Source organism: Fonsecaea erecta (assembly GCF_001651985.1).
Source record: "Fonsecaea erecta strain CBS 125763 chromosome Unknown Scaff1, whole genome shotgun sequence".
Classification (NCBI taxonomy): Eukaryota; Fungi; Ascomycota; class Eurotiomycetes; order Chaetothyriales; family Herpotrichiellaceae; genus Fonsecaea; species Fonsecaea erecta.
In genome coordinates, this window is record NW_017387244.1 from 3,779,500 (window position 1) to 3,806,616 (window position 27,117).

The 27,117-nt window shown below is 54.0% G+C and overlaps 9 protein-coding genes across 9 annotated transcripts; 7 read left to right on the forward strand and 2 right to left on the reverse strand.

Moving 5' to 3' along the window:
• Window positions 1–776: 776 nt before the first annotated feature.
• AYL99_01331 (hypothetical protein) lies at window positions 777–1,673 on the forward strand (the record flags this gene model as incomplete). The annotated part of the gene is made up of 1 exon (XM_018832847.1): window positions 777–1,673. The coding sequence occupies one exon, from the start codon at window positions 777–779 to the stop codon at window positions 1,671–1,673; it is 897 nt and encodes a 298-aa protein (XP_018698726.1).
• Window positions 1,674–1,802: 129 nt separating this feature from the next.
• AYL99_01332 (hypothetical protein) lies at window positions 1,803–2,818 on the reverse strand (the record flags this gene model as incomplete). The annotated part of the gene is made up of 2 exons (XM_018832848.1): window positions 1,803–2,159; window positions 2,297–2,818. The coding sequence occupies 2 exons, from the start codon at window positions 2,816–2,818 to the stop codon at window positions 1,803–1,805; spliced, it is 879 nt and encodes a 292-aa protein (XP_018698727.1).
• Window positions 2,819–4,320: 1,502 nt separating this feature from the next.
• Window positions 4,321–6,245, forward strand: AYL99_01333 (hypothetical protein; the record flags this gene model as incomplete). Its single annotated transcript, XM_018832849.1, has 4 exons — window positions 4,321–4,702; window positions 4,772–5,203; window positions 5,276–5,871; window positions 5,949–6,245. 4 exons carry the CDS (start codon window positions 4,321–4,323, stop codon window positions 6,243–6,245), a joined length of 1,707 nt encoding a protein of 568 aa, XP_018698728.1.
• A 1,382-nt stretch (window positions 6,246–7,627) lies between these two features.
• On the forward strand, window positions 7,628–11,558 carry AYL99_01334 (hypothetical protein; the record flags this gene model as incomplete). The annotated part of the gene is made up of 4 exons (XM_018832850.1): window positions 7,628–7,862; window positions 7,916–7,990; window positions 8,051–9,628; window positions 9,697–11,558. 4 exons carry the CDS (start codon window positions 7,628–7,630, stop codon window positions 11,556–11,558), a joined length of 3,750 nt encoding a protein of 1,249 aa, XP_018698729.1.
• Window positions 11,559–12,336: 778 nt separating this feature from the next.
• AYL99_01335 (gamma-glutamyltransferase) lies at window positions 12,337–14,385 on the forward strand (the record flags this gene model as incomplete). Its single annotated transcript, XM_018832851.1, has 4 exons — window positions 12,337–12,516; window positions 12,591–12,609; window positions 12,665–13,014; window positions 13,072–14,385. The coding sequence occupies 4 exons, from the start codon at window positions 12,337–12,339 to the stop codon at window positions 14,383–14,385; spliced, it is 1,863 nt and encodes a 620-aa protein (XP_018698730.1).
• Window positions 14,386–15,880: 1,495 nt separating this feature from the next.
• On the forward strand, window positions 15,881–17,645 carry AYL99_01336 (hypothetical protein; the record flags this gene model as incomplete). The annotated part of the gene is made up of 4 exons (XM_018832852.1): window positions 15,881–16,067; window positions 16,122–16,328; window positions 16,382–16,474; window positions 16,531–17,645. 4 exons carry the CDS (start codon window positions 15,881–15,883, stop codon window positions 17,643–17,645), a joined length of 1,602 nt encoding a protein of 533 aa, XP_018698731.1.
• A 1,341-nt stretch (window positions 17,646–18,986) lies between these two features.
• On the forward strand, window positions 18,987–20,415 carry AYL99_01337 (hypothetical protein; the record flags this gene model as incomplete). Its single annotated transcript, XM_018832853.1, has 4 exons — window positions 18,987–19,049; window positions 19,111–19,324; window positions 19,441–19,835; window positions 19,903–20,415. The coding sequence occupies 4 exons, from the start codon at window positions 18,987–18,989 to the stop codon at window positions 20,413–20,415; spliced, it is 1,185 nt and encodes a 394-aa protein (XP_018698732.1).
• Window positions 20,416–21,494: 1,079 nt separating this feature from the next.
• On the reverse strand, window positions 21,495–22,586 carry AYL99_01338 (hypothetical protein; the record flags this gene model as incomplete). The annotated part of the gene is made up of 3 exons (XM_018832854.1): window positions 21,495–21,702; window positions 21,808–22,199; window positions 22,323–22,586. 3 exons carry the CDS (start codon window positions 22,584–22,586, stop codon window positions 21,495–21,497), a joined length of 864 nt encoding a protein of 287 aa, XP_018698733.1.
• A 2,443-nt stretch (window positions 22,587–25,029) lies between these two features.
• Window positions 25,030–26,787, forward strand: AYL99_01339 (hypothetical protein; the record flags this gene model as incomplete). Its single annotated transcript, XM_018832855.1, has 2 exons — window positions 25,030–25,130; window positions 25,188–26,787. The coding sequence occupies 2 exons, from the start codon at window positions 25,030–25,032 to the stop codon at window positions 26,785–26,787; spliced, it is 1,701 nt and encodes a 566-aa protein (XP_018698734.1).
• Between the last annotated feature and the right edge of the window lie 330 nt (window positions 26,788–27,117).

Here is a 27,117-nt window from a genome sequence, read left to right on the forward strand (position 1 = left end):
GGATGATTCTGCGGCTGAATGATAGAGTTGAGCAGTGCTGACACGCTGAATGCAACTGCGATCTTGGAATTGCGGCGAGATGTGTCCAGACGGAGTCAAAGGTGGGGGCCACGTCAGGTGTAGCGTGAGGATATTTGTGTAAGACCTAGCCAGTAAAAGGATTTGGACACCAGGAGACGGCCAAGGGGAGAGATTGAAGGAAATTGAGACTTTAGATGTGCATTAGATAGCCGCTGAGGTGGATTGGCACCACCGTTTGCGATGAAGGTGCTTTGGATTGTCGTTTGAAGCAGCCGCGCGCTGTGGTTTCAAGACGGGATAGGGGAAAAGCGAAGGGAGGGGCAGCCACCTGCCCTTGAAGCCTAATTGAACTCGTGGGGGGCTGAAGTGCCACCAGTGCTGTCCCTGGAGCCTGTAATAGTGTCTGACAAAAGATTACTGGGGTGAGCGCCGGGTACGCCACTATTATGATGAGCACGTGCCAGGGCTAGTGGGAGCCACCTCTCGCCTCTTAGCAAAAAAAGTGTGGCTTGAGTTATCCTTCCACAAATTGATAATCGATCTTTCGTCTGACTCGCTTTGACATTATTTCTTGTTATGAGAAACCAGGTCTCTGGCTACTACTGATTGACGTCTATCAAGCTCTGAGTATTGAGCCATTGCTGCCACAAAAGAGGTGCATCTGAACTCCCGAAGACGTGAGTTTGTGGAAAGAAATTCGTCGTGATGTCAAAAAGTTAGGTGAAGCCAATTATCGCAATCATCAGCTGGTCGCCATGGAAGAATTACTCGCGAAACACCGCAAGGAGAAGCGAGACCTCCAGGCAAGGATCACGCAGAAAAAGAAAAATGCAACCAAGAAGACCAGAAAGGGGGTCAATGACGAGTGTGAAAGACTCGAGCGAGAACTGGCTGAGAAGCAGCAGGCCGAGATTCAGGACTTGGATCCCCAAGATCCCAATGAAGTACAGGAGACGCTGGAGGATCTGGCCATCAGTGATCAACCAGGAAGCGAAATCAATGGCCAGCCAGAATTGGAACCGGAACCTCTTCAACAAGTCGACCCTGCAACACCAACGTCAGGGGATCAGTCCCGGCATCGAAAGCCAAACCGGCAAAAAGCAAGACTGGCACGGCGAGCAGCGGAGCAAGAGGCACAAGCAGCGGCGGCCGCTCTTGAGGCGGAGAACATTCCCGATCTCCGTGAGCAAGAACTCGCTAGCATGAAGCAACAGATGAGCAAACTAGGCTTGTCAGAAACGCTCATCCGGCCGGACGGTCACTGTCTCTTTTCCGCCTGCGCACACAGCATGCCTCTCGACATACTTGCAACAAAAGCCGCAGGGAACAAAAAGGAGCCGTATGAGAGAGTTAGATATGCAGCAGCAGAGTTCATGGCTCAACATCCCGAGGATTTCGAGGCATTCATGGAGGAGCCGTTGAACGCGTATGTGAGCAAGATCAGAGATACGGCAGAATGGGGTGGCGAGTTGGAGTTGCAGGCTATTGCGCGATCGTACAATGTCGAGATCAACGTGCTTCAAGCGGATGGCCGGGTGGAAAAGATCTCCTCCCAAAGCGGACCAAACGACACCATCTGGCTGGCATATTACCGACACAGCTTTGGGTTGGGTGAGCACTATAATGCGCTGAGGAAAGTGGACAAAAGTTGAGCAACTGCCTCTTTTCCACACACTGCATCATAACTCGTTCATGCAAACACGGGTTTTTGGGGGCCTGTCGAAGCTCCTCAGCTCCTCGGCCACAGGCCGATCAGGGAACTACTGGACTCTGTCAATATCTCAACGATGGCGCCAAACCGAGATGTAGTCTTCCACGTTGCCGTCCTTGTCCTTGCCCACATTATGCGTGTCCGCAGGATGCCAATGTCCAACCCTTTCCAATGCACCTGGGCTGGACGGGGCCAGCGGATTCATTCTGACATTGCCTTCGTCATCGTAGGGGACTTCCTCTCCTGGATGGCTCAGATGCTCGAGATATGTCTTTGGAGCAACGCCGTAAGGGGGACCACCGGACTTAGCAGGTTTGCTAACTGGGAACTCCAGACAGACAAGATTTGCTTGAGCGGAATGGCGCAGCAGCTCGGTCATGCGCTTGGCCCAAGCAGGACGCATGCCCGGGTGCATTGCGCAGAAGAACTGGAAAAGCACGTGTGAGTGCGTGATGTATTACATCAACCAAGATGTCTGGGAATGCGGACAACGACAAGCCAGAGGATAAGAGTTTCATCAGATGGGGCCGTAGCAGGGGAGCTGAAGTCAGGCACGGGACTCACAGTATAGTCATAAATCAAATCGAACTTGCCATCCCACTCACTACCAGCAGCTAGCTCTGCCCTCGCTTTTTCCACCCACTCGTCCTTGTAAAAGTCTCCTTGAAGAAACACCATTTTGCCCTTGCCGATACTCTCATCGTACACGGGATACTTGCCGGCGTTTTCGGCCACATACTTCTTACAGGCCTCGAGTGCCTTTTCAGCATACTCCAACCCAACAACATCATATCCAAAACTCGCCAGTAATAGCACATCCACCCCGCGGCCACAGCCGGGGACTAATGCGCGTTTCCGCTGCTTCTGGCCATCTGCAGACGAGGCAAGAAGGGCGTTGCCAATAACGGGGACGTGGTTGATCAGCGTGTCGGCGAGGGCTGGAGATGGAGAACCACGGTCCCAGGGCAAGAAGTCTCCCTTGTTCCACAGCTCGGCCCAGCCTTCGGTGTAGGCGCCTCCTTGGTACTGGGACATGTGGCCCTTGAGCTTTTCACGGTTTTCAGCCGTGCCGGTTGTCGAGGCCATGGTTGCGGTTGGTGCTGGTATCAGCACGGGTAAGGCAGCCGAGCTCAATGGCCTGGGGGAAGCCTCGAAAGGGTGAACGGCAAGAAGCGGAAGGGAGCGTCGGTAGCGGGCGTTTGGTCGAAGTTGCCTGAAGGGGAATAAAGTGGATGGTGGATGGTGTTGGTGCAAGAAGGATCGACTCTGACCCCCGGGAAGAGGAGGACGGATGGCTGCCTTTGTCCACGTGTCCTTCGATACGCACAGTCCCGAGAGATTCAGACTTTGCGAGGTTCTGCTATTGTTTCGTACAGCATTATTAGCCAGCGATACAATGTCTCGAACGTGGTGAGGAGTTAGATGGGAGAACATCGGAATCACCCAGACTCAGATTCCGACCCTCGAACCACTAACTCGGTTGCTCAGATCACCATTGGTTCCAGGGCCAGTCCTGAGGATGACCACAGCAGCCAGTCGGAAGTGTACATGTAAATCGAAAAGTGTGTGTGCGGATGATGCCTCGACGCAGCCCTGACTCCAATACTTTCACCAGGACAATCGAGGTGGCTGCTATGATGAAACAAGGCTGGATGTTCTTTGGCACGATTCTCTCACTCTCTTGACCTTTTGTCCCCAGTGGCAGCTGCGAAAGTGATGTGTGGTGAACTCAGCAGGACCGAGTACAGGTAGGTACCTCGTACAGGGACAGGTGAGCAGGGTACGAGGATGAGCTAGAAAGAAAAGGTGCCTCGGTTATATGGGCAACTGAGTGGGAGATCGTACAACATAATAATACGAAGGTAATCTGGGCCTGATTGGTGCCTGGACAGCGTCTCAGTGTCCCACTGTCCTCCATACTGCCAGAGAGTCTTTCACCTACGACATGGCCTTACTAGCCATCTCATGGGCCCTTACCTGGGCACGGGATTATCTCTGGCAATGTACCTACCTCGTACGACGTGCCCCGAAACCGCCAGGGAACGTCCTCGCAGTGCCAATTGTCCTCTCGTCCCTCTGACTTCCCCCGGCAATAACGGCACAACATCCATCATCTCTCCTCGATCTCTCCATCTGCTTGCGACTATCAACAGCAAAACCTACCCTCCCGAGCTAGCAATGCTGAAACCCCACCAAGGTCTTATCCTCATTGGTTCTGCTGGCCGCGGCGAAGTCGTTCTTTGATGTTGGGCCACCGGTAAACTGCAAATACCCTCGAGAAGCAGCGCAACCCCATGCGCGCCATTTGCCGCTGCGGACGTCCTTTCTCCTCTGCTGGTCACGCCCTTTGCCTTATATCCGATCCAGGCATTGCCTTGGAGGATCTGCGACCTCAGCGACATGCAGCTGACCGTATCTTTAACGTGCTCATCTCCAAATCTTCATCCCTCTGTCTCCATTTCTTAGATTCTCTCTCTCTTTTGGTTTCATTCTTGGGGTATAAGTGTTTGAGTGATGACCTGGACAGCAGATACTCGATCTTTCCTGTCCAATCCTGACCTACATTCGTCCTGCTTCGGATTGCGCACATGGCTCACGATGGCCTCGAGAAACTTCCCCCCTCACCGGATACCGTGTGCGGCCCAGCCTCGCAAGAAAGACTGACAAAAGAGAAAGACCACGATGACATTCTCGAGAGTCGGTCTATCCATTCAGACCATTCAGGCCATTCGACCGTCATCGACCAGCACGATGTCGAGATCGGCCAAGATGCGTTGGCCAGGACCATCACTCCCAAACGACCCATTGTCAAGGTGCCGCAGTCCGAGCGACGTGGTCTGTTTGCTCGTGTCTGTGTCATGGCCGAGGTCACAGTGCCCACAGACTATAGTAATAAAGTAAAGTGGTTTATCACCTTCATCGTGGCCATTGCTGCGGCCGCCGCCCCTGTGGGTAGTGCCATCATATTGCGTATGTTACGTCTGCCGTTGATTTGGTGGAGGGTTGGCCGATAGACTGACTCGAAGTTTTTCTTTGTAGCGACCCTGGACGAAGTGGCTAGATCCCTTCACTCGGATGCGACCACCACCAACCTATCAGTTGCGTTGTATATGTTGAGCATGGCCATTTTCCCGCTCTGGTGGTCGGCCTTTTCAGAAACGGCTGGACGCCGGACCGTTTACATCACTTCATTTGCATTGTTCATCTTGTTTTCCGTCTTGAGCGCCGTCGCTCATTCGATCTCCGTGCTTATCGTCATGCGAATGTTGGCTGGAGGAGCCTCGGCGTCTGTGCAAGCCGTGGGCGCGGGAACGATCGCCGACATCTGGGAATCACGGGAGAGAGGCCGTGCGATGGGCCTCTTCTACCTGGGGCCTCTCTGTGGCCCGTTACTGGCACCCATTGTGGGTGGGATTCTCGGCCAAGTTTGGGACTGGAGGGCGACGCAATGGGCCCTCGCCATATACGGAGGTAAGCCGCAACATCTCTCGCAAGAAGCAAATTGATTTTTTGCTGCAAGAATGGCTTCTGACCTAGTTTCAGTCCTGACATGGGTGTTGATCTTCTTCGGTCTGCCGGAAACGCTGAAGGCACGGAAGGATGTGGTCGAGGAAGCCCTGCCGGACACGGCATCGTCGATCAACCACAGCACCCATCGACCGCCATTGAGTCGAACCTCGACCCGAGAAGTGATACAGCATAAGTCGAAGAAGTACCTCAGGGTTGCACGGATGTTGTTGTTGGACCCACTGAGCGTCATCCTGTACCTCCGGTTCATGCCTGTCTTGCTGACGGTGTATTACTCGGCGGTTACTTTCGGCTCGCTTTACGTACTCAACATCAGTATCCAGTATTCTTTTGAAAGGCAACCTTATGACTATTCAACCATCATCATCGGCGTGCTCTACCTGCCCAATTCCCTCGGGTACATTATTGCCAGTGTACTTGGCGGTCGCTGGATGGACTATATCATGAGGCGCGAGGCGATCAAGGCGAAGCGGGTGGATCAGAACGGCAAATTAATCTTTCGACCAGAAGACCGCATGCGCGAAAACGCGTGGCTGGGTGCGTTAGTCTATCCCTGTGCCTTGATATGGTACGGGTGGACCGTTGAGAAGGGCGTCCTGTGGGTAGCACCGGTAAGTCGACCTGAAACAGGAACACATGGGGAAACTTGCCATATGCAAGGTACCAAAGTTGACGACGTGTGGCACAGATCATTGCGAATTTCTTTTACGGCCTGGGGTCCATGATTATCTTCGCCATGTCAACCACGATGCTGACCGAATTCATGCCACGTCGATCCTCCTCCGGTGTTGCTCTAAACAACTTGTGCCGGAACATTCTATCATGTGTTGGCGCCATTGTCGGGGCTCCCCTCATTGCGGCAATCGGCAACGGGTGGCTGTTCACCATCCTGGGACTTTGGGCACTCTGCAGTGCCCTGGTCATTTGGGCCATGAAGCGATATGGCGAGAATTGGCGAGAAAAGATGGACCGACAGCTAGGATAAAAATATAACATGCAGCAAAAGGATAGAATAGACCAAAAGACCAAAAGCAGTTCCAAAGGCCTAGGACCATCCTGCACGTGACTCATCCCGCACTCGTGACGACTGGTCACATGTCTCCCCTCTTTCGTCCCCTGCGCCCCCAGAACACATCAAATAAAACGCGGAGGTTGGAAGTGAGGCAACGATTCCACTCAGGACAACGGGGAAGACGGCGATGTCCTCGAGACTGATCGGCGGCTACCTGTTCATCGGCTCGAGCTGTGCCAAAGTTCCCTGAGAGCAGAAAATCTTCGCATGGCTTCTACCTCATTCTTTATCACTTTCCCATGGGCATCCGACCACTCGAGCCGTCGACATGGTCATGATCATCGCCTCCCCGTCGGATCGCCAATGGCAGCAATCCCTCACCAGTGCCGCCCACGCCAGCAGACGGGCCAACAGAGACACTAAAAGCTCCTTTCCTTTTTTTTCCGTCCTCATTCCGTGACAGAACAAGGATCCAGCCAGCATCCTGTGCCTCGTCAATGAACTCCTCCACGTCCTTGGACGAACTGGCGTCAAGGGATCCAACACATTGCATAGCCCTCTAACAAATCGAAACACATGGCGACTCACCACAAGAGAAGAATCCCCCAAGATAGAGCTGCTTCCTTCTGGCCGCACAATTTTTTTCTTTCCTCGTGGCTGACCAGTCATGTTTGTTGGGCACCAATCTAGGTACAACTTCCGCCCTCTACGCGACCCAATCGTCGCCCTCGTGATGCACATTTCGTCCAATTGCGGACATTTGGGCTGGATTATTCCATTCACCTTTGCAGTTGTCTGACCTTGAGTCAGAACTATCCTGCTTTGTCTTCTTTCCCACCCGCATATCGCCGCATGAATGCTGCAGAAGTCGCCCTCCCAAACATCCGCCAGACCAGCATTTTCTCATTGACGTGGTCCAATTGCCGGGCCCTGCTGTTCCTAAACAGGATGCCACGGTCCCTTGTTCATCGTTTGGCTGAAAGTCGCCATGCTGCCCGGTGGGATGATTCACGCCTGGGCTTTGCAGGTCACCCTCCCGTTCAACCAGCCTTCACACCACCATGCACCCCTTCAGCCACTCCCTCCCCTTGTCTATACACATTTTCGTCACTGTGTGAGGTTCATGAGGTTTTTGCCCTCCAGTGTTGAGTCGGCTAGATAGCGTCATTGTGCTTTCCGACCCCTCCGCAGCGTTCGTGATCCTTGCGCAAACGAAGGGATTGGTAGCTCCGAGCATTTGGCCTGACAGCAGAGCGCCCTACAACCCCAGGCACTGGCCATGGGAAAGCCTAAAAAGAGAAAGAATAAGAAGACTTTCGTTGACCCCTGGTCGGATGAACCCAAGCACATCGGCGATGGCTCAATTATACGGGTCCCAGTTCCAGTACGCCAAACTTCCTGCTTATCAATGGCAAACGTTTGATGCCAACGCCGTTACATACTCCCTTCATCCTATCATTGCACCCGACGAAATTGATCCCAGCAACCATGATACTGACGACCAGTTGAAGAATGAGGACGCCGCCACCACATCTGACGACGTCGCAGAGCCTCCGCCGCCGTCCGAAGACAATACCAAAGAATTCGAAGGTAAATTGCACCCCCGAGAAATACCTGGCCCCTCCTCTCACTCTCTTTTCTAGATATTATAGTCATGGACGGTGTCGCGGCGCCAGAAAATGCTGGCACTGGCGAGGCTGTGATAGAGGGAAACACAGGTATATCCTGCAACAACCTTTCTCAACCGCCTTGCTCAGACGCACTGATTCTAGTAGTAGAAAAAATCGCGTCCGAGGCCTCCGAGAGCGTAGAGCCGAAGGAGGATGGTGCTCCTCCAGAGACTGCGGACCAAACACCGCCAGATGCACCGGATCCTGTTGCGGAACCGGAGCAGGAGGAGCTAAAGGACGGAAATGCTGAGCAGCCCGCCAAGGATGAATCACAGGATCCCGGCGAAGACCAAGATCCTGCAGACTCGTCGGAAGCTACCGCCGTCGAATCCAGCGACGGCGAAAGATCTTCCGAGCCAGAAACAGTGGTGGAAGTGGTAGAGAAGATGCAAGAAGCTGATGCTCCTCCGGAGCAAATCACTGAGATCTTGGAAAAGGCCATGTCTGACGTCGGAGCCAGTCCTGCTTCTCCGGGGTCAGCGGCCGATATTGACCTGCCAGCAGGCGAGAGCGAAGAGATTGCAGAAGCACCCAACGGAGATGAAGGAGAGGCCGCATCTGACCCCGCTGCTGACCCAGCATCCGAGGAGGACAGTCCAACTGAAGATAGCCCTGCCAAGGATGCAGAAGAGCCACCAGCCCCAGATCAGAGCGATGCTAGCGACGGTCCTGCAGATGCAGAGCCCGCAGACAAGCCGGAAGAGACCGTCGAGGCAAGCGAGGAATCAGCGGCTGAAGAGGCTTCGGTAGAAGGGGTGTCAGACAGCAACGAAGGTGAAGCTCCCGCCACAGATGCAGCAGAGGATGCGCAGCCCGACTCACCGGCTGCGGAAGAAAAAGAAGGCGAACCGGACGAGAATCCGGCGCTGGGGGCTGCAGAAGCCGATGTTGACGGGGCCAACGACGATACAGAGGAAAATACAGCCTCGGATGATCCCGTCCCCGAAGAAAAGATGGAGGAAAATGAAGTCGAGGAGGGGTCACCAGAAGCAGGCGTCGGGGCACCAGCGGCTGGAGACGACTCCAGCCAAAATGAAGAAACGGGTGCCGAAGAGACGTCTGAAGTAGAAGACCCTCCCGAAGTTGTACCAGGAGAAGAACCTGCGGCTGAAAACCTATCTACGGAAGGGGCCGCAGCGCAAGAGGCCCCGGCAGAAAATACCCCGGCCGAGGAGCCACACCCGGAAGAGACTGCTGTAGAGAATGACGGAGCTGGACAAGCGACAGAAGCAGAGGCCCCCGAAGACACAGCTATAGACGAGGCGGGCGATTCACCAACAACGAATGCCGCCGAGGGAGCTTCTGCGGAAGAACCAGAATCAGGACAGCCGGCTGCTGAGGAGGACGAGCCCGCAGAAGCTAATGCTGAAGAATCCGAACAGACTGGAGAAGGCGACAGCAAAGAGCCTACTACAGAACCTGCTGAAGAATCTGCTGAGGAACCTGCTGAGGAACCTGCTGAGGAACCTGCTGAGGAACCTGCTGAGGAACCTGCTGAGGAACCTGCTGAGGAACCTGCTGAGGAACCTGCTGAGGAACCTGCTGAGGAACCTGCTGAGGAACCTGCTGAGCTGAGGAACCTGCTGAGGAACCTGCTGAGGAACCTGCTGAGGAACCTGCTGAGGAACCTGCTGAGGAACCTGCTGAGGAACCTGCTGAGGAATCTACGGAGGAGCCTGCCGAGGAGTCCGCCGAGATTATCGCTCAATCAGATTCTGAAGAAGCTGCCGACGAACCAACTGAGGAAGCTGCAGACGAACCGGCAGAGAAACCTACAGAGGAAGCAGCTAACGGATCAGCGGAAGAACCCGCAGAAGAATCAGCCGAAGATCCAGCAGAGGAGCCTACCAAAGAGCCTGCCGAAGAGACTGCCGAAGAGCCTCCCGAAGAGGTATGTGAGGAGCCGGCTGACGAAGAGACCCTTAAAGAGGCCGCAGAAGAAGTGGAAGACCCGCCGGAAGAGGCTCCGGGAGAGGCTGGGGAAGAACTCGCTGCCGAAGAAACACTTCAAGAAGCTCCTGAAGAGCCTGCAGAAGAAGAGGTGGAAGACCCGCCGGAAGAGGCTCCGGGAGAGGAGGCTATTGAAGAATCAGCCGAAGAGCCTGCAGAAGAAGAGGTGGAAGACCCGCCGGAAGAGGCTCCGGGAGAGGAGGCTATTGAAGAACCAGCTGAAGAGCCAGCTGAAGAGCCAGCTGAAGAGCTTGCTGAAGAGCCTGCTGAAGAGCCTGCTGAAGAGCCTGCTGAAGAGCCTGCTCAAGAGCCTGCTGAAGAGGAGGCTATTGCAGAGGGGGCTGTTGAAGAGGATGCTATTGAAGAACCAGCTGAAGAGGAGGCTCCTGAAGAAGCCCCCGAAGAAGTTAGAGAAGAACGCGAAGAAGAGACTCCCACAGAGGCACTCGAAGAGCAAGTACCAGAAGAAGACGCCGAAGAACCGACAGAGGATGCTGCAGAGGAACCAGCTGCTGAAGAAGCATCCGAGGCGCCCGAAGCAACAGTCGAGGCCACTGAAGAAGCAACCGAAGAAGTCCCAACTGCAGATGAACCAATCGACGAGACGCCTTTAGCGGAGGACGCTGAACATGGAGAAGAAGTTGAGTTGGTTTCTGAAGACAAAGAGGCACCAGTGCCTGACAGATCAGCGACGCCACTTGAAGCAGCTGCCGTTGGTGCACTTTCCGGCGCGGCGGGTGGTCTTGTTGCATCGGAGGCGTCCAAGGGTCTAAAGGAGAGACGAAGGAAGTACCATGATAAACGGGGACGCAGCTCGAAAGACCAATTGCACGGGCACAAAGGGAAACTCGAGAGGAGCAGGGGTGAAGCAGGGCTCTTCGACAGTGCGTTTGCCAGACAAATCAAAAAACAGTCCAAAGAAAAAGAGCCTGCTCGACAAGAGCTAACGCCTGAAATAAAGGAGCGGGAAAGAGAAGAGAGAAGGAGAGCCAGGAGGGCCCGCCACGAAGGCGAGGCACATGTACCAAGAGAGGACCATGGTCGTCGCCAGGCAGAGGAAGACGCAGCCAAGGACGAAAGGAGGCGGAGGCGTCACGAGGAGAAGGAGAAGCGAAGGCAGGAGGCTGAGGCAGCAGAACACGCCAGGAAGAGGAAAGGCAAGGAGAAAGAGATATCCCCAGAGTCACCCCGACATGCTGCGACCGAAGGCGGCAGTGAGCCCAGAACCAGAACGAGGCGGCCCAGCAGCGCGGGAACCAGTGGCGGTGGTTCTTCAGTGGTACCGATTCCCGAAATCTTCAAGAGGATGGCAACAGGCGAAAGCGACACCAGACCTCTCCTTATGATCAAGGTGAACGACACGGACCTTCCTGGGGGCCGGTCACGGGAGAGAACGAGAAGTCGTCATCACGAACACCACGAACACCGTGAACACAGACACCACAGATCTCGCGAAGATGGTTCCGACCGTGATCGAGACGGCAAGAACGAGGTCGCAGAAGATCGGCTGAAGACATCGAGGCACTCGAGCTCTAAAAGGAATACCCAATACCACGCCGAGCTTCGAACCACTCCAAGATTCGGAATCTTGGGCAAAGCAATAAGTACGCTTGTGGAGCACACGACTGTGAGGGAGATCTGGCGTGGAGAGCGGGTTGGTGCCTGATGTACTGAGTACGCGGTATAGGGTCTAAAATATGCTCTTCAGCACGAGGCTGAGGACAAACGGGGGATGCGCATCGTCGACAGTACATGCAGGGACACATGACAAAAACGGAGGGACTGGAGCACTCGTTTTAGGAGGATCTCGTATGTTCCGGGCGGCGGATTGGTCTCACGACCAATTCTTTGTATAACTAGTACCTAACGTGTTTAGCAGTAGCCAATGTATGGAGATGGTAGTTCATGAGGGTGAATGAAGCAACTTGTTCTGGATAACATGGGACGCTGAATTGCCGGACGGGCACATCGCCGTTGTGGCCTGTCGCCTGTCGCCGACCCGGGGAGCAACCGGAGTCTCCATCAGTGCCCGTATCGAGCGGAGAAGTCCTGACGGTTCCTCGACACCCAGAACGACCTGCCGGAAAAGCTCAAGCTTGTAACACTACTAGCTCGTTTCCATTTCTCTTCCCTCATGTATGGACAGATGCCCGTTCGAGTTCTCCACGTCATGGAGGGGCAGGCGGCATGAATGCGCCGATCAAGTAAATTTATTTACTGTTCGGCAAAACGAAGGGCCACCCCTCCAAAGGGCTGAGGAAATCCATTGATTCCAATCAGAAGGTCAAGTGCATTAAAATTCCTATTGCTCTTCATTTCGTGCTCGCCTTTTCACATTGCACGTCTGCCGGAGGATTTGCATTCAACGTCGAGGCACCCTCGTCCAGCCAACACCTTCGCGTCGACGTCTCTATCGCTCCTGCAGACCCAGCCGATTCGCAGAGATGGGTTCAACGGGCAAAGACATGAAGGCGGAGGCCGTCTTCCCCGGAAACACTCCAATGTTTATGAAGTTCCCGAGCAGAAGGAGTGTGGTTCACAGCACACAGGGCATGGTCGCATGCACACAACCTCTGGCCGCGGAGGCGGGGCAGAGGATCTTGAAGATGGGAGGGAATGCTGCTGTAAGTGAACATATACACAGGGATACGATGTGAGACAGTCTCAATGGGCACAGCACAACTGACAAACCCTTCAGGATGCTGCTGTCGCAGTCGGTATGTCGAGAACCTTTATCATCCTCTCAGATTTTCTCTGACGCTCCACCACCAGCTGCTGCCTTAAACATGACCGAGCCCACCTCGACCGGTATTGGGGGAGACATGTTCTGTCTCTTCTTCGATGCAAAGACAAAGAAGGTCCATGCTCTCAACGGCTCAGGACGCAGCCCGAAGAACACCACTCTCGAACAAGTGAGGAAAGAGTTGGGCCTGTCCGCGTCACAGATTGGCAAGATTCCCGTCCTGAGTGCGCTGTCCGTCACCGTTCCCGGCGCCCCTGGGGGATGGGTCGATACTATTGAGAAATTTGGGAGCGGTAAATTGAGCTTGGAGCAGATCCTGATGCCGGCAATTGAACTGGGAGAGAACGGTTTCCCGGTCAGCGAGCTTTCTGCGATGTGGGTGAGTGCTATCTGAGCTCCAGCGTATTGTGGGAGGCCAACACTGATACGTCCGCAGTGGCACGAAGGTGAACAAACCCTGAGGGAGGCCTCGCCCAATTACCGTGAAATGCTCAAAAGAGACAAACACTCTGAAGATTTCGTTCGGGCTCCTCGGGCTGGTGAGATCATGAAGAACCCCAATTTGGCAAAGACTTTCAGGACATTGGCAGCAGAAGGGAAGAAAGGATTTTACACAGGGAGAATCGCTCAAGCCATCGTCGACGTCCTGAAACTTACTGGTGGACATATGGAACTGTCGGACTTGGAAGACCATATGAACCGGGGCGCCCACGAGACCGAACCGATCTCGTTGAGATTTAACGCTCAAAATGTCAAGAAGATGGGAGCTCAACGAGTGACGAATGGGTCGCCCGACGACCACTTTGTCGAATTGTGGGAGCATCCGCCCAATGGACAGGGCATAGTTGCTCTTATGGCCCTTGGCATCCTGGAAGAACTGGAGCGGACGAGACAGATCCCCACGTTTGCCCAGGAGGACCATAACAGTGCTGCACACCTGCATGCCGTGATAGAGGCACTTCGGATAGCATTTGCGGATGCCAGCTGGTGGGTGACGGATCCAGACTTCATGCCCGTCAAGCCGGCAGAGATGATTGCACGACCGTATCTGGCCGAACGCGCCAAGCTGTTCGACAAAGACAAGGCAGGCATATTCAGCAATGGACAGCCAGGACCCAGTCCGGCTCAAAATCATAGCGACACTGTATATTTCGCCGTGACCGACAAAGAAGGCAACGGCATGAGCTTCATCAACTCCAATTACGAAGGGTTCGGGTCTTCCATCATCCCTCAGGGCTGCGGATTTACCCTCCAAAATCGAGGGTCGAACTTCGAGCTTGGACCAGCCAACCACCCGAACATCTACCAGGGGGGGAAGAGACCTTACCACACGATTATCCCGGGAATGATTACCCACGGATCCGAGAGAGAGCGAGAACTGCACTCGGTGTATGGAGTGATGGGTGGCTTCATGCAGCCGCAGGGTCATGTTCAAGTGCTGCTCAACATGGAAGTCTTTGGCATGAACCCGCAACAAGCCCTGGATGCTCCTCGGATATGTATTGGTGCGGCCGCGCCCAACGAAGGCGATACGAATGCAGGACCTGTTTATGTGGAAGAAGGGATCGACGAGGCCGTGGTCAAGGCATTGAGGCAGATGGGGCACGACGTCCAGGTTCTTCAAGGATTCAGCCGAGCAAGATTTGGCCGAGGACAGATTATTCGGAGACACGTTGACGAAGACACCGGCATAATGGTGTACAGCGCTGGAAGTGACATGAGAGGTGATGGATGTGCTCTGCCAGGATAGAAGGAAGCTGCTTGTACCTCTTTACCTCCGAGTACCTGCGTCGTGGTGGGTGTACCGTTCAGCCAGCCACAAGGTCAGCTTTGAGGGTTTGTCGAACAGCCACTGGGGATCGGAGACGATCTTGCCTCCCTAGTCGATTCGTTAGGCTTGAGCCTTGCGCCAGGAAGTCTCGGAGAGATGGGCTTCCCGAATACGAGCCTTGCTTAACTTTGGTGACCAACTTCAGCATGTGCCTTGTAGTCCCTATTCCGTGAGAACACCAGAGACTGGTATAGTCGTGGACGGAGAGTACAACAGTCCGGGAAATCTGCTATCTCTGGAAACGATGCTCGTACTTCGACCTGCCCCATGAGGTTACCGTACTTGTGGAAGCAGTTGGGAAGGTGACACTGGGACAAGTGATGATCAGGCGATGATCAGGCGATGATCAGCCACAGTTAGAGGAACAAGCTTTTCTGGAAGCCTGGAAGCAACGCTGAAAGGTTTAACTAACAAGGCTTAGTGAGCCCTAAAACTCTCTACTGAAAGGGACGAGTAGCTAATTAGCTACTGTATAAGCACCACCGAAGTCCAGCTAGGGGTTGGCCACCCCGGGCGACTAACTAGGCTGAGAAGTGGCTCCTGTCGCCTGGCTTGCCGTTGGTTTCCCGCTATCAGAACCCTTCTGCTGCTTCTGCTTCTCCTCCACTTCACTGGCCATCTTCCAAATCATTGCGCATCTCGTCGCCAAATTGCTCATGTACCTCTGGCTCATCTCTTTGGCTACTCGAATGCTTCATCTCGTCTCAACTGCTCTGTCAGTCTGATTTCCTCTGCGGTCCTTTTGTCTGATGGACTCAATCTCGGCCTGTGGCCGAATCACTGGCAGAACAATGCTCACTGACCGAGGTATTCTCGAAAGCTCTGGTGGAGAAAACCCCCCCGCTCGGTAGGTTACATGCTGGCAGCAGGGGAAAATGTTATCAGCTTCTACGCAGGCACACGATCACGCTGTCGACGAATCATCAATGGCGAAGACCAATTCTCCCGAGAGATCGTCTCCATCCTATGTCCTAACGCCTCGCCGCTCTCATATGAACCCTGCCTCACACGCGTCATAGACCGGGTCCTTGACTGCTGCTTCTGCGCAGGCGCTTCTCGATCAGCGTTGCAATGTCGCTTACCACGGGCCTCTTTTCAGCAATGGTACACAACTTGACTTCGGCTTTGGCCGTCGCCTCGCGACACGGGAAGCTGCATGATCTTGTTATCGTGCAATCACCGTGCTTGTATCACCCTGCGTAGCATGGATGCCACCACGAGGTGGAGACGGACACCCTGGCTCATCAGGTAAACCTTTCATCATGGTGCACAATCAAGCGAGAGTCTCCCCAGCTTGGATGGAGGGGAAAGCTATGGGGGCCTTTGGGATTTTCCTTTATTTACCTTGGTCCCCGTCCTGGTGCATTCACGCAGCTCTCAGTGCGACTTTCACTCTGTCCATCTGCTGGATACCATGAAGTTCTCCGTCATTGCTTTGGCCTTGGGCCTGGTTTCTCTCGCTTCAGCGCGCAGGAGCCCTCAGCATGTAGGCAAGAAGCTCCCACAGCTCAAGAGATCCCCGGCGCCTCACCCGCATCCTGTCGTGCCGGAGCTCGAGAAGCGAGCGGCACCGCACAAGTTCTTGAACAACGCGACCAAGAGTGTGTTTCCCCAAACCCCAACTGGAATTGGGATCATGGCTGAACCTGATACAGAATTTGCGGTCAATGGCACCGGCATTCCTGACGTGGACTTCGATGTGGGCGAATCCTATGCCGGTCTTCTGCCTATCTCGAGCGAGAAGAATGCGTCGGAACTCTATTTCTGGTTCTTTCCTTCGACAAACCCGAACGCGACCAACGAGATCCTGATCTGGCTGAACGGAGGTCCTGGGTGCAGCTCCTTGGAAGGGCTCTTGCAAGGTGAGCGGGAATGTGACCTCAGCCCCAAGTCTGCTGTTGACAGATGTTATTAGAGAACGGACCTTTCCTCTGGCAATACGGCACCTTCAAACCAGTGCGCAATCAATGGTCGTGGACAAACCTGACCAACGTGGTGTGGGTTGAGCGTGAGTTTCCCACACGGCGATCGACGTTAAGAATGGAGAGCTAATTTTAGGTGTAGAACCTGTTGGCACTGGCTTCAGCCAGGGCACCCCGACGGCAACGTCCGAGAAAGATGTTGCTTCGCAGTTCCTTGGCTTCTTCAAGAACTTTGTCGAGCTTTTCTCGATGCAAGGCTACACCGTCTACATCGCAGGCGAATCCTATGCAGGCTACTACGTTCCTTACATCGCGGACGCCATGTTCAGCGCCAACGACACCGAATACTACAACATTAGCTCGATCTTGATCAACGACCCGAGCTTGAGTTACGATGTCGTGCAAGAACACATTCCGGTGACCGCCTTTGTCGACTATTGGCTTCCGCTCCTCGACCTCAATGCCAGTTTTGTCCAGCAACTGCATAACATGTCGGATGCCTGTGGATACACTGCCTTCATGGAGGAGAATCTTGTGTTCCCTCCCAAGGGACCCTTGCCGACCCCGCCGAATGCCGATCTCAGTGACGACTCTTGCGATACCTTTGATGCGGTCTTCTTCGCTGCATCAGCCATCAACCCATGTTTTGACATCTATCAGGTGGCGACGACATGTCCACTGCTGTGGGACGTGCTCGGTTTCCCCGGCTCTTTCGGCTACACCCCTGCGGGAGCCTCAGTTTACTTCAACCGCACTGACGTGCAGAAGGCTATCCACGCTCCTCTGCAAGAGTGGGAGGAGTGCACGGATGAGAACGTGTTTGTCAACGGCACGGACAACTCGCCGCCGTCTGCTCTGAGCGTCTTGCCTGGCGTGATTGAAAGCGCTGACCGTGTCATCATCGGCCACGGTATTCTCGACATGATCCTGCTGTACAACGGCACTCTGCTTGCCATCCAGAACATGACCTGGAACGGTGCCCAAGGTTTCTCGGCTCCGCCCTCGCACTTTGGTGACATGTACGTCCCATACTACACCGAGTTTGACTCCGAACTGGGCTCGACTGCTGGGTCGGGCTTCATGGGCAAGTGGCATACGGAACGAGGATTGACCCTCGCCACGGTGGAACTTTCGGGCCACATGATCCCACAATATGCACCGTCTGCGGCCTACAGAATGCTTGAGTTCTTGCTGGGCCGCATTCCAAGCTTGGGGACCGTTGGGCCGTTCACCACGCTCCAGAGTACGAGCTACTGATCGCGCCAGCGTCGCGACGAGCAGCAATGAACAGAGGTGGATGTGGACGCGTATGCCAGACGAACCGTGATGTTAATATATAATGTATATCTATATATATATATGACAACGAAAAGTATCGAATCGATGCCAAACTAACCCAAATTGTTGTATCTGTTGTCAGCATCATGCCAGTCGAGCTGGTGCGACGCTGCTCTCCGCACGCAAGGCTGCAGTATCAACCAGGTCGGTATTGGGTCACCTCACCACCTTCCACCCTCTTCCACCAATAGTCAGACAACCAGCACAAAACAGCCCGTGCCCTCACCAGGATGCCTGTCGGATTCATTCGCTCCTTCGTCCACTGCTCGGAAGAAGATGGTGTCCTGATGTCCCACCAACCCTCCAAGATGCGAGTGAGCGACCCCACATTGATGCCATCGCTGCAATTTCGGCAGATCGTGGGGCACATTTTTTCTCGTGGACTTTGATCATCGCAGTCGACCAGACCGTTGACGCAACGGAATCAGCACCGCGACTGCTGACAGATCCTTTGTTCTTCAGTTCCGACTCTGCCTCAGCCCGGCCAGCAATGTAAACCCGTGGGGGGAAGCCCCGACAACGTCGCGATCGTGGCGGGAGGGCGAAGACGCGGATCTTTATGATGAGATGCTGGAGTCGACGCACTGCGGGGACGGTCTTGGACGGTGAAATCGTACAGGAAGAGCCACACGCACCACGGCAGCTCGCTCTGGATATGCTCGATTGGGTTCTGGGGATCACCCTCGTGGATGGGGCTCATCACACTCCCCCCGACTCTATGCCTTTTCCCATGGACTGGGCTCGCACAATGGATGGCCTGGACCCCGTTGGATTCCTCTCTTACCGTGCGGACTATCTTCGCGGACACTGTGGGGTAGTTTTTCTGTACAAATGGGCTGTATTGTGTCGCGGTGGCCCTCGTTGTTTTTCAGTGGCCACGCGACAACTTCAACGTCAGCATTCTCGAGACAACTCTTTCATTGCACTTAAAACAGCCCGTGTTGCCACATATACCCTCCAGTATTTCCTCTCGCACCTTTTTGGAGACTTGATATCTTGTCTCTTCAGCTGCTTTCACGTGCCTTTCTTTACCTTCTCCTCCCCTCGACGTCGGTTTGGAGCGACAACTTTAAGCTTGTTCGTGCCTTCCGCCCATTTACGACATCAAACACCTCTTCTTCACTTGACCGACAATACACCACATTACCATAACCATCTTCACGCAGCGTCGAGCCACAGAAAAGGATCCGGCTGAAGATAAAACCCCCAACCTGTTCCCACCTTGAGGCGCCGACGACAGCAGTCTCCCAGAAAGCCACAATGAATAAACTCGACGAACTCAAGCATAACATCACGGAGGTGGCGTTGAAGAACGGTGAAAAGGTATGTGTGACTCCCCCCGCTTCCCTCCTTCCCAACTTCTGACCTTGCTTGTCCCCTTCAGCAAACAACCACCAATGGCGCCATATCCCGCGGACCGAGCCCTAACCGTGGTGCCTCTGTTCGCGATGTCGAAGCGATTGGCCCAGACTCAGAGAGCCGGCGCGAGTGGCAGAAGAAGCGCGGCATCGACCTCTCCAAGCAGGTCAGGATCACCAAGTTAAGCCACATGCGATATCAGCATCCCGATTTGAATAAGATCACGACGTTTCTGAGAGGTCAGTAGACATGTCACTTGAGCCAACCCCTCAGTCTGCTACGAAGGCTGCTCCTTTGACATCTGCTTGGAACATTGGTTGTGGCCACTTGACTGACCCCTTGTGTCTCGCTCCAGACTTTGGCATGCATGTGACTAAGAAAGGCGAGAATGAGCGTTGGTTCCGTGGCTACGGCCCTGACCAATACGTCTACTATGCCCGCCAGGGACCCACGAAATTCCTGGGAGGTGCTTTTGAAGTCGAGTCCAAGGAGGAACTTGAAAAGGTCTTGAAACTCCCTGGCGCCACTGTCCTCACGAATGGTATCGAAGAGATGAAAGACGCCCCTGGAGGAGGGTATATCGTCACCATCGCTGATCCAGAGGGATTCCACGTCAATTTCATCTACGGACAAGCACCGGTCAAGGAGGAGCGGCAGAAACCGGTTAAATTGCTACTGAACGACGAGTCAGACAAGCCGAGAGCGAAGGCTTTCCAGAGATTCCAGCCTGGACCGGCCGCTGTACACAAGGTAAGTCGCACTGTGCCATCCCCATGTCTGATCGGAGGTGGCACTGACGCTTTGTTCTCTCTCACAGCTGGGCCATTTCGGCCTCAACGTCGACAACTTCCCCGAGACGATGGACTGGTACACACGCCACTTCAACATCTACCCAAGCGACATTCTCTACGTGCCTCAAGATTCCATTGACCCCGCCACGGGCAAGCCGGCACGCAAGGAGGTCGGCCTCTTCGCTGCCATCGACCGCGGCCAGGAATGTGTGGACCACCACACCTTCTTCATGACCACCACCGTTCCCGGCAAGGAGAAGCATGTCCACCACTCCTCGTATGAAGTGCACGACTTCGACACTCAACTCCTGGGCCATCAATGGCTCGCAGAGAAGAAGTACGAACCTGTCTGGGGCGTGGGGCGACATATTCTTGGATCCCAGATCTTCGACTACTGGTGGGACGTTTCGGGTTTCATGGTCGAGCATTACGCCGATGGAGACCTTGTTAACGAGGACACACCGGTCGGATATGGGCCCGCAGAGCACGAAGGACTGGCGGTTTGGGGCCCCGAGGTGCCGCAGACCTTCTTGGAGTAGAATGGAGAACAGATGGGGTGTGCAACCTTGAGGAGGATGAGGTGGCTGGCAGACATTGTGGACTCTGAGGAGGACTCCTCGTGTCCATGCACGTGAAGAAACATCAGGACGAGAGAAGGTAAGGGTGTCCCGATGGACGTGCTTGTGCTTGTATATGTCAGTACTCGGGGGACACCCTCCCGGGGCACTAGACCAGGTTACGGGAAAGTGCATTTGTTCGTATGGCTTTCGCTTGGTGAAACGCTATGCAGTTATGCGAGTGCTGTGCTGAGATGTAGTCATGCAGCGATAACATGCTACACTTTGAATGAATAAACAAAATAATGGTTCGGTCAATATTAGGCTACCATTTCGTTTCACTTGGTCGCAAGAGCCAGCTTCTCACTCAACTAAACTCAAATGTGCCGTTGGGCTGGGGTTGGGAAGGATATATTTCGAAGATAGGTTTTGGGAGAGGGGACAGGGGAGAGGCGGATGCCAGTTCTTATTATTTGTGTTTGGCGAGAGATGTACTACATACATACAGTATGTACGTACTGCCACGGCTTCTTAGCCTCTTCTGCTGCTCGAAGCTGGTGTGGCAATGGAGCAATACATACTGCTCCGACCAAGCTAAAGTGCAGGTGCTGATACCGTTCACATAAAACATACACATACAGTATATCCCCCGCCCCCCGACTCTCCCGATTGGCAAAGTATAGATAGGGCTTGGACATGTATGTATGTATGTATGTATGTATGTATGTATGTATGCATGTATGCATGTATGTATGTGGCTGTCTATCTAGTCGAGCGATCGCCCCACAACTTTTCCAGCTCGGGTTGCGTGGCCGCTTGCTTTCTTGATAAGCATGTCACGTATATGGATAGATGGATGGATGGATAGATAGATAGATGTATCAGCATACGTCAACGCACGAACATGTTTCTAGCACACACTCCTCCTCAAAGGTGCCCCACGTCCACGCACGTACATACATACATACATACATACATACAGGCCACACATGGCAGGCTAGCCGGCCGCTTCTCCTCCTCCTCCGCTTCCGTTCCCGCTCTATCCATCTACAGTATCTAATTTACCACTCCTCATACCGCACCTTGTTGACCAAGGTGCCAATCTTCTCGATCTCGATGCGGATGTCGCCACCGTGCTCGAGCACGACGCGCGGGTTGCGGAAGAAGCCGATGCCCGCGGGCGTGCCAGTCAGGAAGATAGTACCGGCCTCGATGGTCGTGCCTTGCGAGAGGTAGCTGATTTGCTTGGCGATGGGGAAGATCATGTCCCTTTGTTTTTTGAAAATTAGCGTCGGGCGCGTGTTCAGTAAAAAATTGACACGGAAAGGAAAGACACAGAGACAGAATGAGAAGAGGATCTGTGGGGGGACATACTTGGTGTTCCCATCCTGCACGACCTGGCCGTTGTATATTGCTTTAATTTTCAGAGCCTGCGGGTCGGGAATGGCGTCCTTGGTGACCAGCACGGGGCCCAGCGGACAGCTGCCGTCCAGGCCCTTGGAAAACGACCACTGCGTGGTCAACATCTGCATCGTCCGCGCCGAGACGTCGTTGCTGCACGTGTAGCCCAGGACGTAGTCGAGGGCCTTGTCCTCGGGGATGTCTCGTCCCGTCTTCCCGATCACGACGCACAACTCGGCCTCGTAGTCCGACGTGCCGTCCTGCGCGGCCTTGGGCACGGGGATCACGGCGGGGTAGGGGTCGGCCAGCGCGGTGCGCGGCTTGGTGAAGAGGATGGGGGCCTTGGGGAGGGCCATGTTCGCTTCCTATACGTACCCCAACACCTCCATCGTCAATATCTCTTGCGCTATGAAGAGAGGGGGACCAGAGCATGCTGGTAAAGCATACTGCGCTGAGGTCAAAGGTTGGAGGGGGGATGGTTGACTGACATTTGCGTGATCCATATAGTTCAACCCCAAACACCGGATGTAGTTGCAGTCTTCCATCGACACGGGGCTCAGCAGCTGCTTAACCGTGTAGACATGCTCTGTGACCTCGGGCGCGAATATCGAGCCGTTGATCAGGTAGGCCTTGATTTCCTTGCCCTCGACGCTATCCAGGCCAACGTCTCGAGTCGTGTCAACCAACTGGCCCAGGTGAATGCGGTTGTCCTCGCTCGCGACGAAGCGGATGATGTGTGTTGCTTTCCCCATGTTTGCCAGAGACCGGGCTTCTTCCTTTTGTTTCTGGGAAATGGTTTGTCGAAAGTAGCACGAAGAACAGAACACACCGAAAAAGGCTTTTGGAGCAAAACTGCTGTATGCTCGAGAAGAACAGGGCAACCAAAGCTCAGGAGAGAAATAGAAAAGAGAAAGATGCAATTGCGCAACCTACCTCTGCTCACGACCACCACATGGTCATCAAGTGCCCCACGGTGTTTGAAGGGCATTTGTTTCCCCTCAATCCAAACAAAAAATGGCCGTAGTGTGGTTCTTCGGCACGTTGTCGGCGCGATCGATTTCCCCCCCCCCCCACGGAGAGCCCTTTGCTTGCCCGCGGTTTGTCCAAGTGCCGACACGAGAAGCCTGGTGGGGGAGTTTATGGTGGACGGAGTTTGGTGGATTGTGGGAAAATGGCCGATGGAGGAATGCCGTGTTTGGCCGTTGCCACCCCCGCGGCCTCTTATTGATGTAGGTAGACGGAATCTCTTGCTTCTCCCCGTGACTGTTATGTACCTGGTCGGATCCGAGCCTGGTGTTTCTCTGTCTGGACAGGTATGCAACTCGCGCGTCCGACCTTCCACGACGACGTCGACCTCGCTCAGGATACGTTGAGCCTCTTCGTTTCCGTGGCTGCAGGCTCTACCATGAAACGTCCCACAGCAGAGTTCTGTGCACGGCCACAGGAAGTCAATGGCAACAATTCCGGGTCCGAAGCATGAAAGGTATTTCCGCTGCTTGTGAGCAGAGTGATCATCCCAGAGATCAAGCTGAAACGATCATTCCATCTCGGCAAGCGTTTCTGTCGAGTAGATTCCCAGGCTTGTCGGGCGCTGACCTGGATTCCGACGCCCTGGCTCCCTCGCATTGTGAGTTTGTCAACACACTACCCTCGGATCCGGACAATCTGGCTGAGAGGCTGCAGTATACATCATGTAAAAGGATGTTTGGTGCATGGTCCGGTGGGTTTTGTAAGACATTGTGTACACCACCGTTCGAGGTGTGTTTCGTGAGTATAGGCCAGTCAGTGTAGATGGCGTTGAAAGGCATGTGATGTGCCAGCTGTTGGGTCTAGATCCAGAATGATCAAGGCAGGTTTCTGCAGAATAGCCCACGGGGATCCTGGATGAAAGGGACATCGACTGGACAGAAAGTACAAACGTAAGCCAGTTACATATCTGAGGACATTAACGCTGAGTCAGTGAATTGAGGCATCTGTGTAACACGTGGATGGCCAAATCTCAGAGCAGCTACCTTGACTCTCATTCATCTACTTCGAGACACTCTCTCGTCAGAAGTCCATACCAGTTCGCAGCTCTTGAGGATCAAGGGCGCTGCGTGCCATCCATATCGACGGAGACAATTGATGTCTGTCATGCCCTGTCTGGACTTCTCTACCACAGCCCACTTTTAATGAATTTTCTAACCTCCTTGTGCTCGGCTGCAGCGTCTCTCGCGTGATCCCGACACCTCCATGTACATGTCATTCTGGTCACCAGATATTTCAACAGTGAAAACAATGGACCTCCACAGCTGCTCCCAGTCTAAGCACAGGCCGGGCAATTCCATTCGACACTTCACCTGCAGTTGGCGGGTTGTGGTCGATTATTCAGAACCAGGCGCGGGATTCGGGAAGGTCTCGACTTCCAGAAACGCACGAGGAGAAATGAATCTCAAGACAAATAGAAATACTTGCTCGCGCGTAGCAGCCGCATGAGGCCAAGCGTCGTTGTGAGTTGCTGCATTGGTCATGTTGACATTGCGCTCTCTCTCTCTGATGGCATTCCGCCAATGGGCGAAGAGGCTTTTCGGGGTCGAGAACGATGGCTAAAAGAGTCCCCATGAGTGGTGGCAGTCGGATATCGACGGGTGAGATGACTACTGCCTGTTTCTGCGGGGATGTTCAGCATGCACTGTCATGTTGGAGAAGCAGCCGTTGATCGACGACTCTGAACATTGTTGGGCGTAACAGATCCAGTCTGTGACGCCGAGAGAGGTGAACAGATAGATCAGCGAAGAATGAGGACGTGCGAATGAGCCTCGACTGAGAGGAGGAGTATGTATTTATGTATTTATGTATGTCCGTATGTCTGTCTGTATATGTATGGTATGATGGTATCATGTTTGGCTCTTCGTGGATGTCATCCATGGACAAGTGAGACCTCGATCGCCTCATTCGCCCATGTCGTACCTAACCTCCACCTCGCTGCTCACCACTGCTTCCTCGTGTCCTATCAAAGCTGTCCCAACGCACTCCGTTCCAGGCCGATCTGTCGATTACCTCCTCACGAGTAGTACTTGTATCCATACTGCCTCCCGTCCCCTCCTTTGACTGTGTTGCCCAAGGTATATATGTGAGGACCCTCCATGCAGTCTCTCCCTGGAAGCAGTTCAGAGGATCATTCAAGCTCCTGTTGAGACCATCAGATCAACCATCATGGCAAACGATACTTCCTTTGCCGCACATGTTGCCCATCAGTTCAATTCGTACCAGCAAGACCGTTCCATGGACTCCAAGCAAACCATCTACGCCGCCAGGTCAGTAAAATCTCCCGCTGCTATAGTCCTCTGGTCAACTGACTGACTACCTCGTAGCAATGGTGTGCCTGCAGCTCATCCCTACGAAGCTCAACGAGCAGGCGAGAGCGGTCCTCTACTTGTTCAGGACTTCCACCTGATCGATCTCATTTCCCACTTCGACCGGGAGCGCATCCCAGAACGTGTGGTCCACGCGAAGGGTACTGGTGCCCATGGCTTCTTTGAGTGTACCAACCCTGCCGATGATCTATCTTGTCTCGACATCTGGAGTGCCAAAGGCAAGAAATGCCCCGTCACGGTGCGATTCTCTACCGTGGGTGGCGAGGCTGGCTCCCACGACTGTGCCCGAGACCCCCGAGGCTTCGCGGTCAAGTTCAGAACAGACGAGGGTAATTGGGACCTGGTCGCCAACAATACTCCCGTCTTCTTCTTGAGAGATCCGGCCAAGTTCCCCCATTTCATCCACACACAAAAGAGACATCCCTCCACGCACTTAACCCACGCAGACGACTCGACGATGTTCTGGGATTACTTTTCAAACAACCCTGAAACTATTCATCAGGTCATGGTGTTGATGGGGGACCGGGGCATTCCTGATGGCGTCCGATTCATGCATGGCTATTCCGGCCACGCACTGAAGCTCGTCAAAAAGAACGGCGACTGGATTTATTGCCAAATCCATATGAAGTCCATGCAGGGCACCAAGTTCCTGACCCAGGAAGAGTCTGCCACCAAATCTCCCGACCACTCACAGAAGGATCTCTACGAGGCTATCCAACGTGGTGACTTCCCCAAGTGGTCCGTGGAGATCCAAACCATGACCCCCAAGCAGGCCGAAGAGGTCTGGGCCAAGCAGGGCATCAACGTCTTGGACTTGACCCATGTATGGCCTCAGAAACAATTTCCCCGGCGCAAAGTGGGCGAGTTCACGTTAAACGAGAATGCTGTCAACTACTTTGCCGAAATCGAGCAAGCGGCGTTCAGCCCTTCTCACATGCCTCCTGGGATCGAACCCTCAGCCGACCCAGTGCTGCAATCCCGTCTCTTCTCCTACCCGGACACCCACCGCCACCGCCTGGGTACAAACTACCAACAACTCCCTGTCAATGCGTCCCACACGGCCTACAAATACGGGAACTTCCAACGTGACGGCCCCATGGCATTCTACAACCAAGGGGCCCGGGCCAACTATCTCTCGTCCATCGACCCCATCCAGTTCCGCGAAAGAAGTGTCGACTATGACAAGACACACGGCCATTTCCAAGGCCATGCCATCACCTTCCTCTCCCAGATCCGGCCCGAAGACTTCAACGCGCCACGCGCCCTGTGGGAGAAGGTCTTCGATGAGCCAGCGCGGCAACGTTTCATCAGCAACGTCACCGGCAAGATGGAGGTCTGCAAGGACAAAGAGATCCTGAAAAGGCAGATTGCCATCTTCCGCGAAGTCAGCGAGGACCTCGCCCAGCGCCTGGAGAAGTCGACAGGGATCAAGGGCTACGATGGGATCAAGAACATGAAGTTTAACGGCACCCACAATGGCATGAGTTCGGATCCTGCCATCAAGCAGGCCAACGGCGTGAAAGCTCCGACCTTCGCGAATGACAACAACGGAGCACCGACTCCGGGGTCGCACGACAGCATCCCAAATGTCGCATAGAGTGTGTTCAATGAGGACCAGAAGTCATGGATTGACGACACCAAAGGGGTGAAATATAGCCATTATGATAGGGTTGTAACAACAAGATAAACATCTTGCCTTTTTAACTCAACTCAGAGAATGTGTATCCACCACCACCACCACCACCACCCTGGTTGCTTGACATTGACGCCCTCTGGACGAACCCATTTCTATCTCGTAGATCTCATCTCTTTAGAACTCTCAATAATAAAGGAGAACAAGAGCAAATACATTGAGAGAGAAAGAGAGAAAGAATAAAAGCAATAATAAAAGGAGGCAAAAACAATCAACAGTCAGGATTCCCACCTG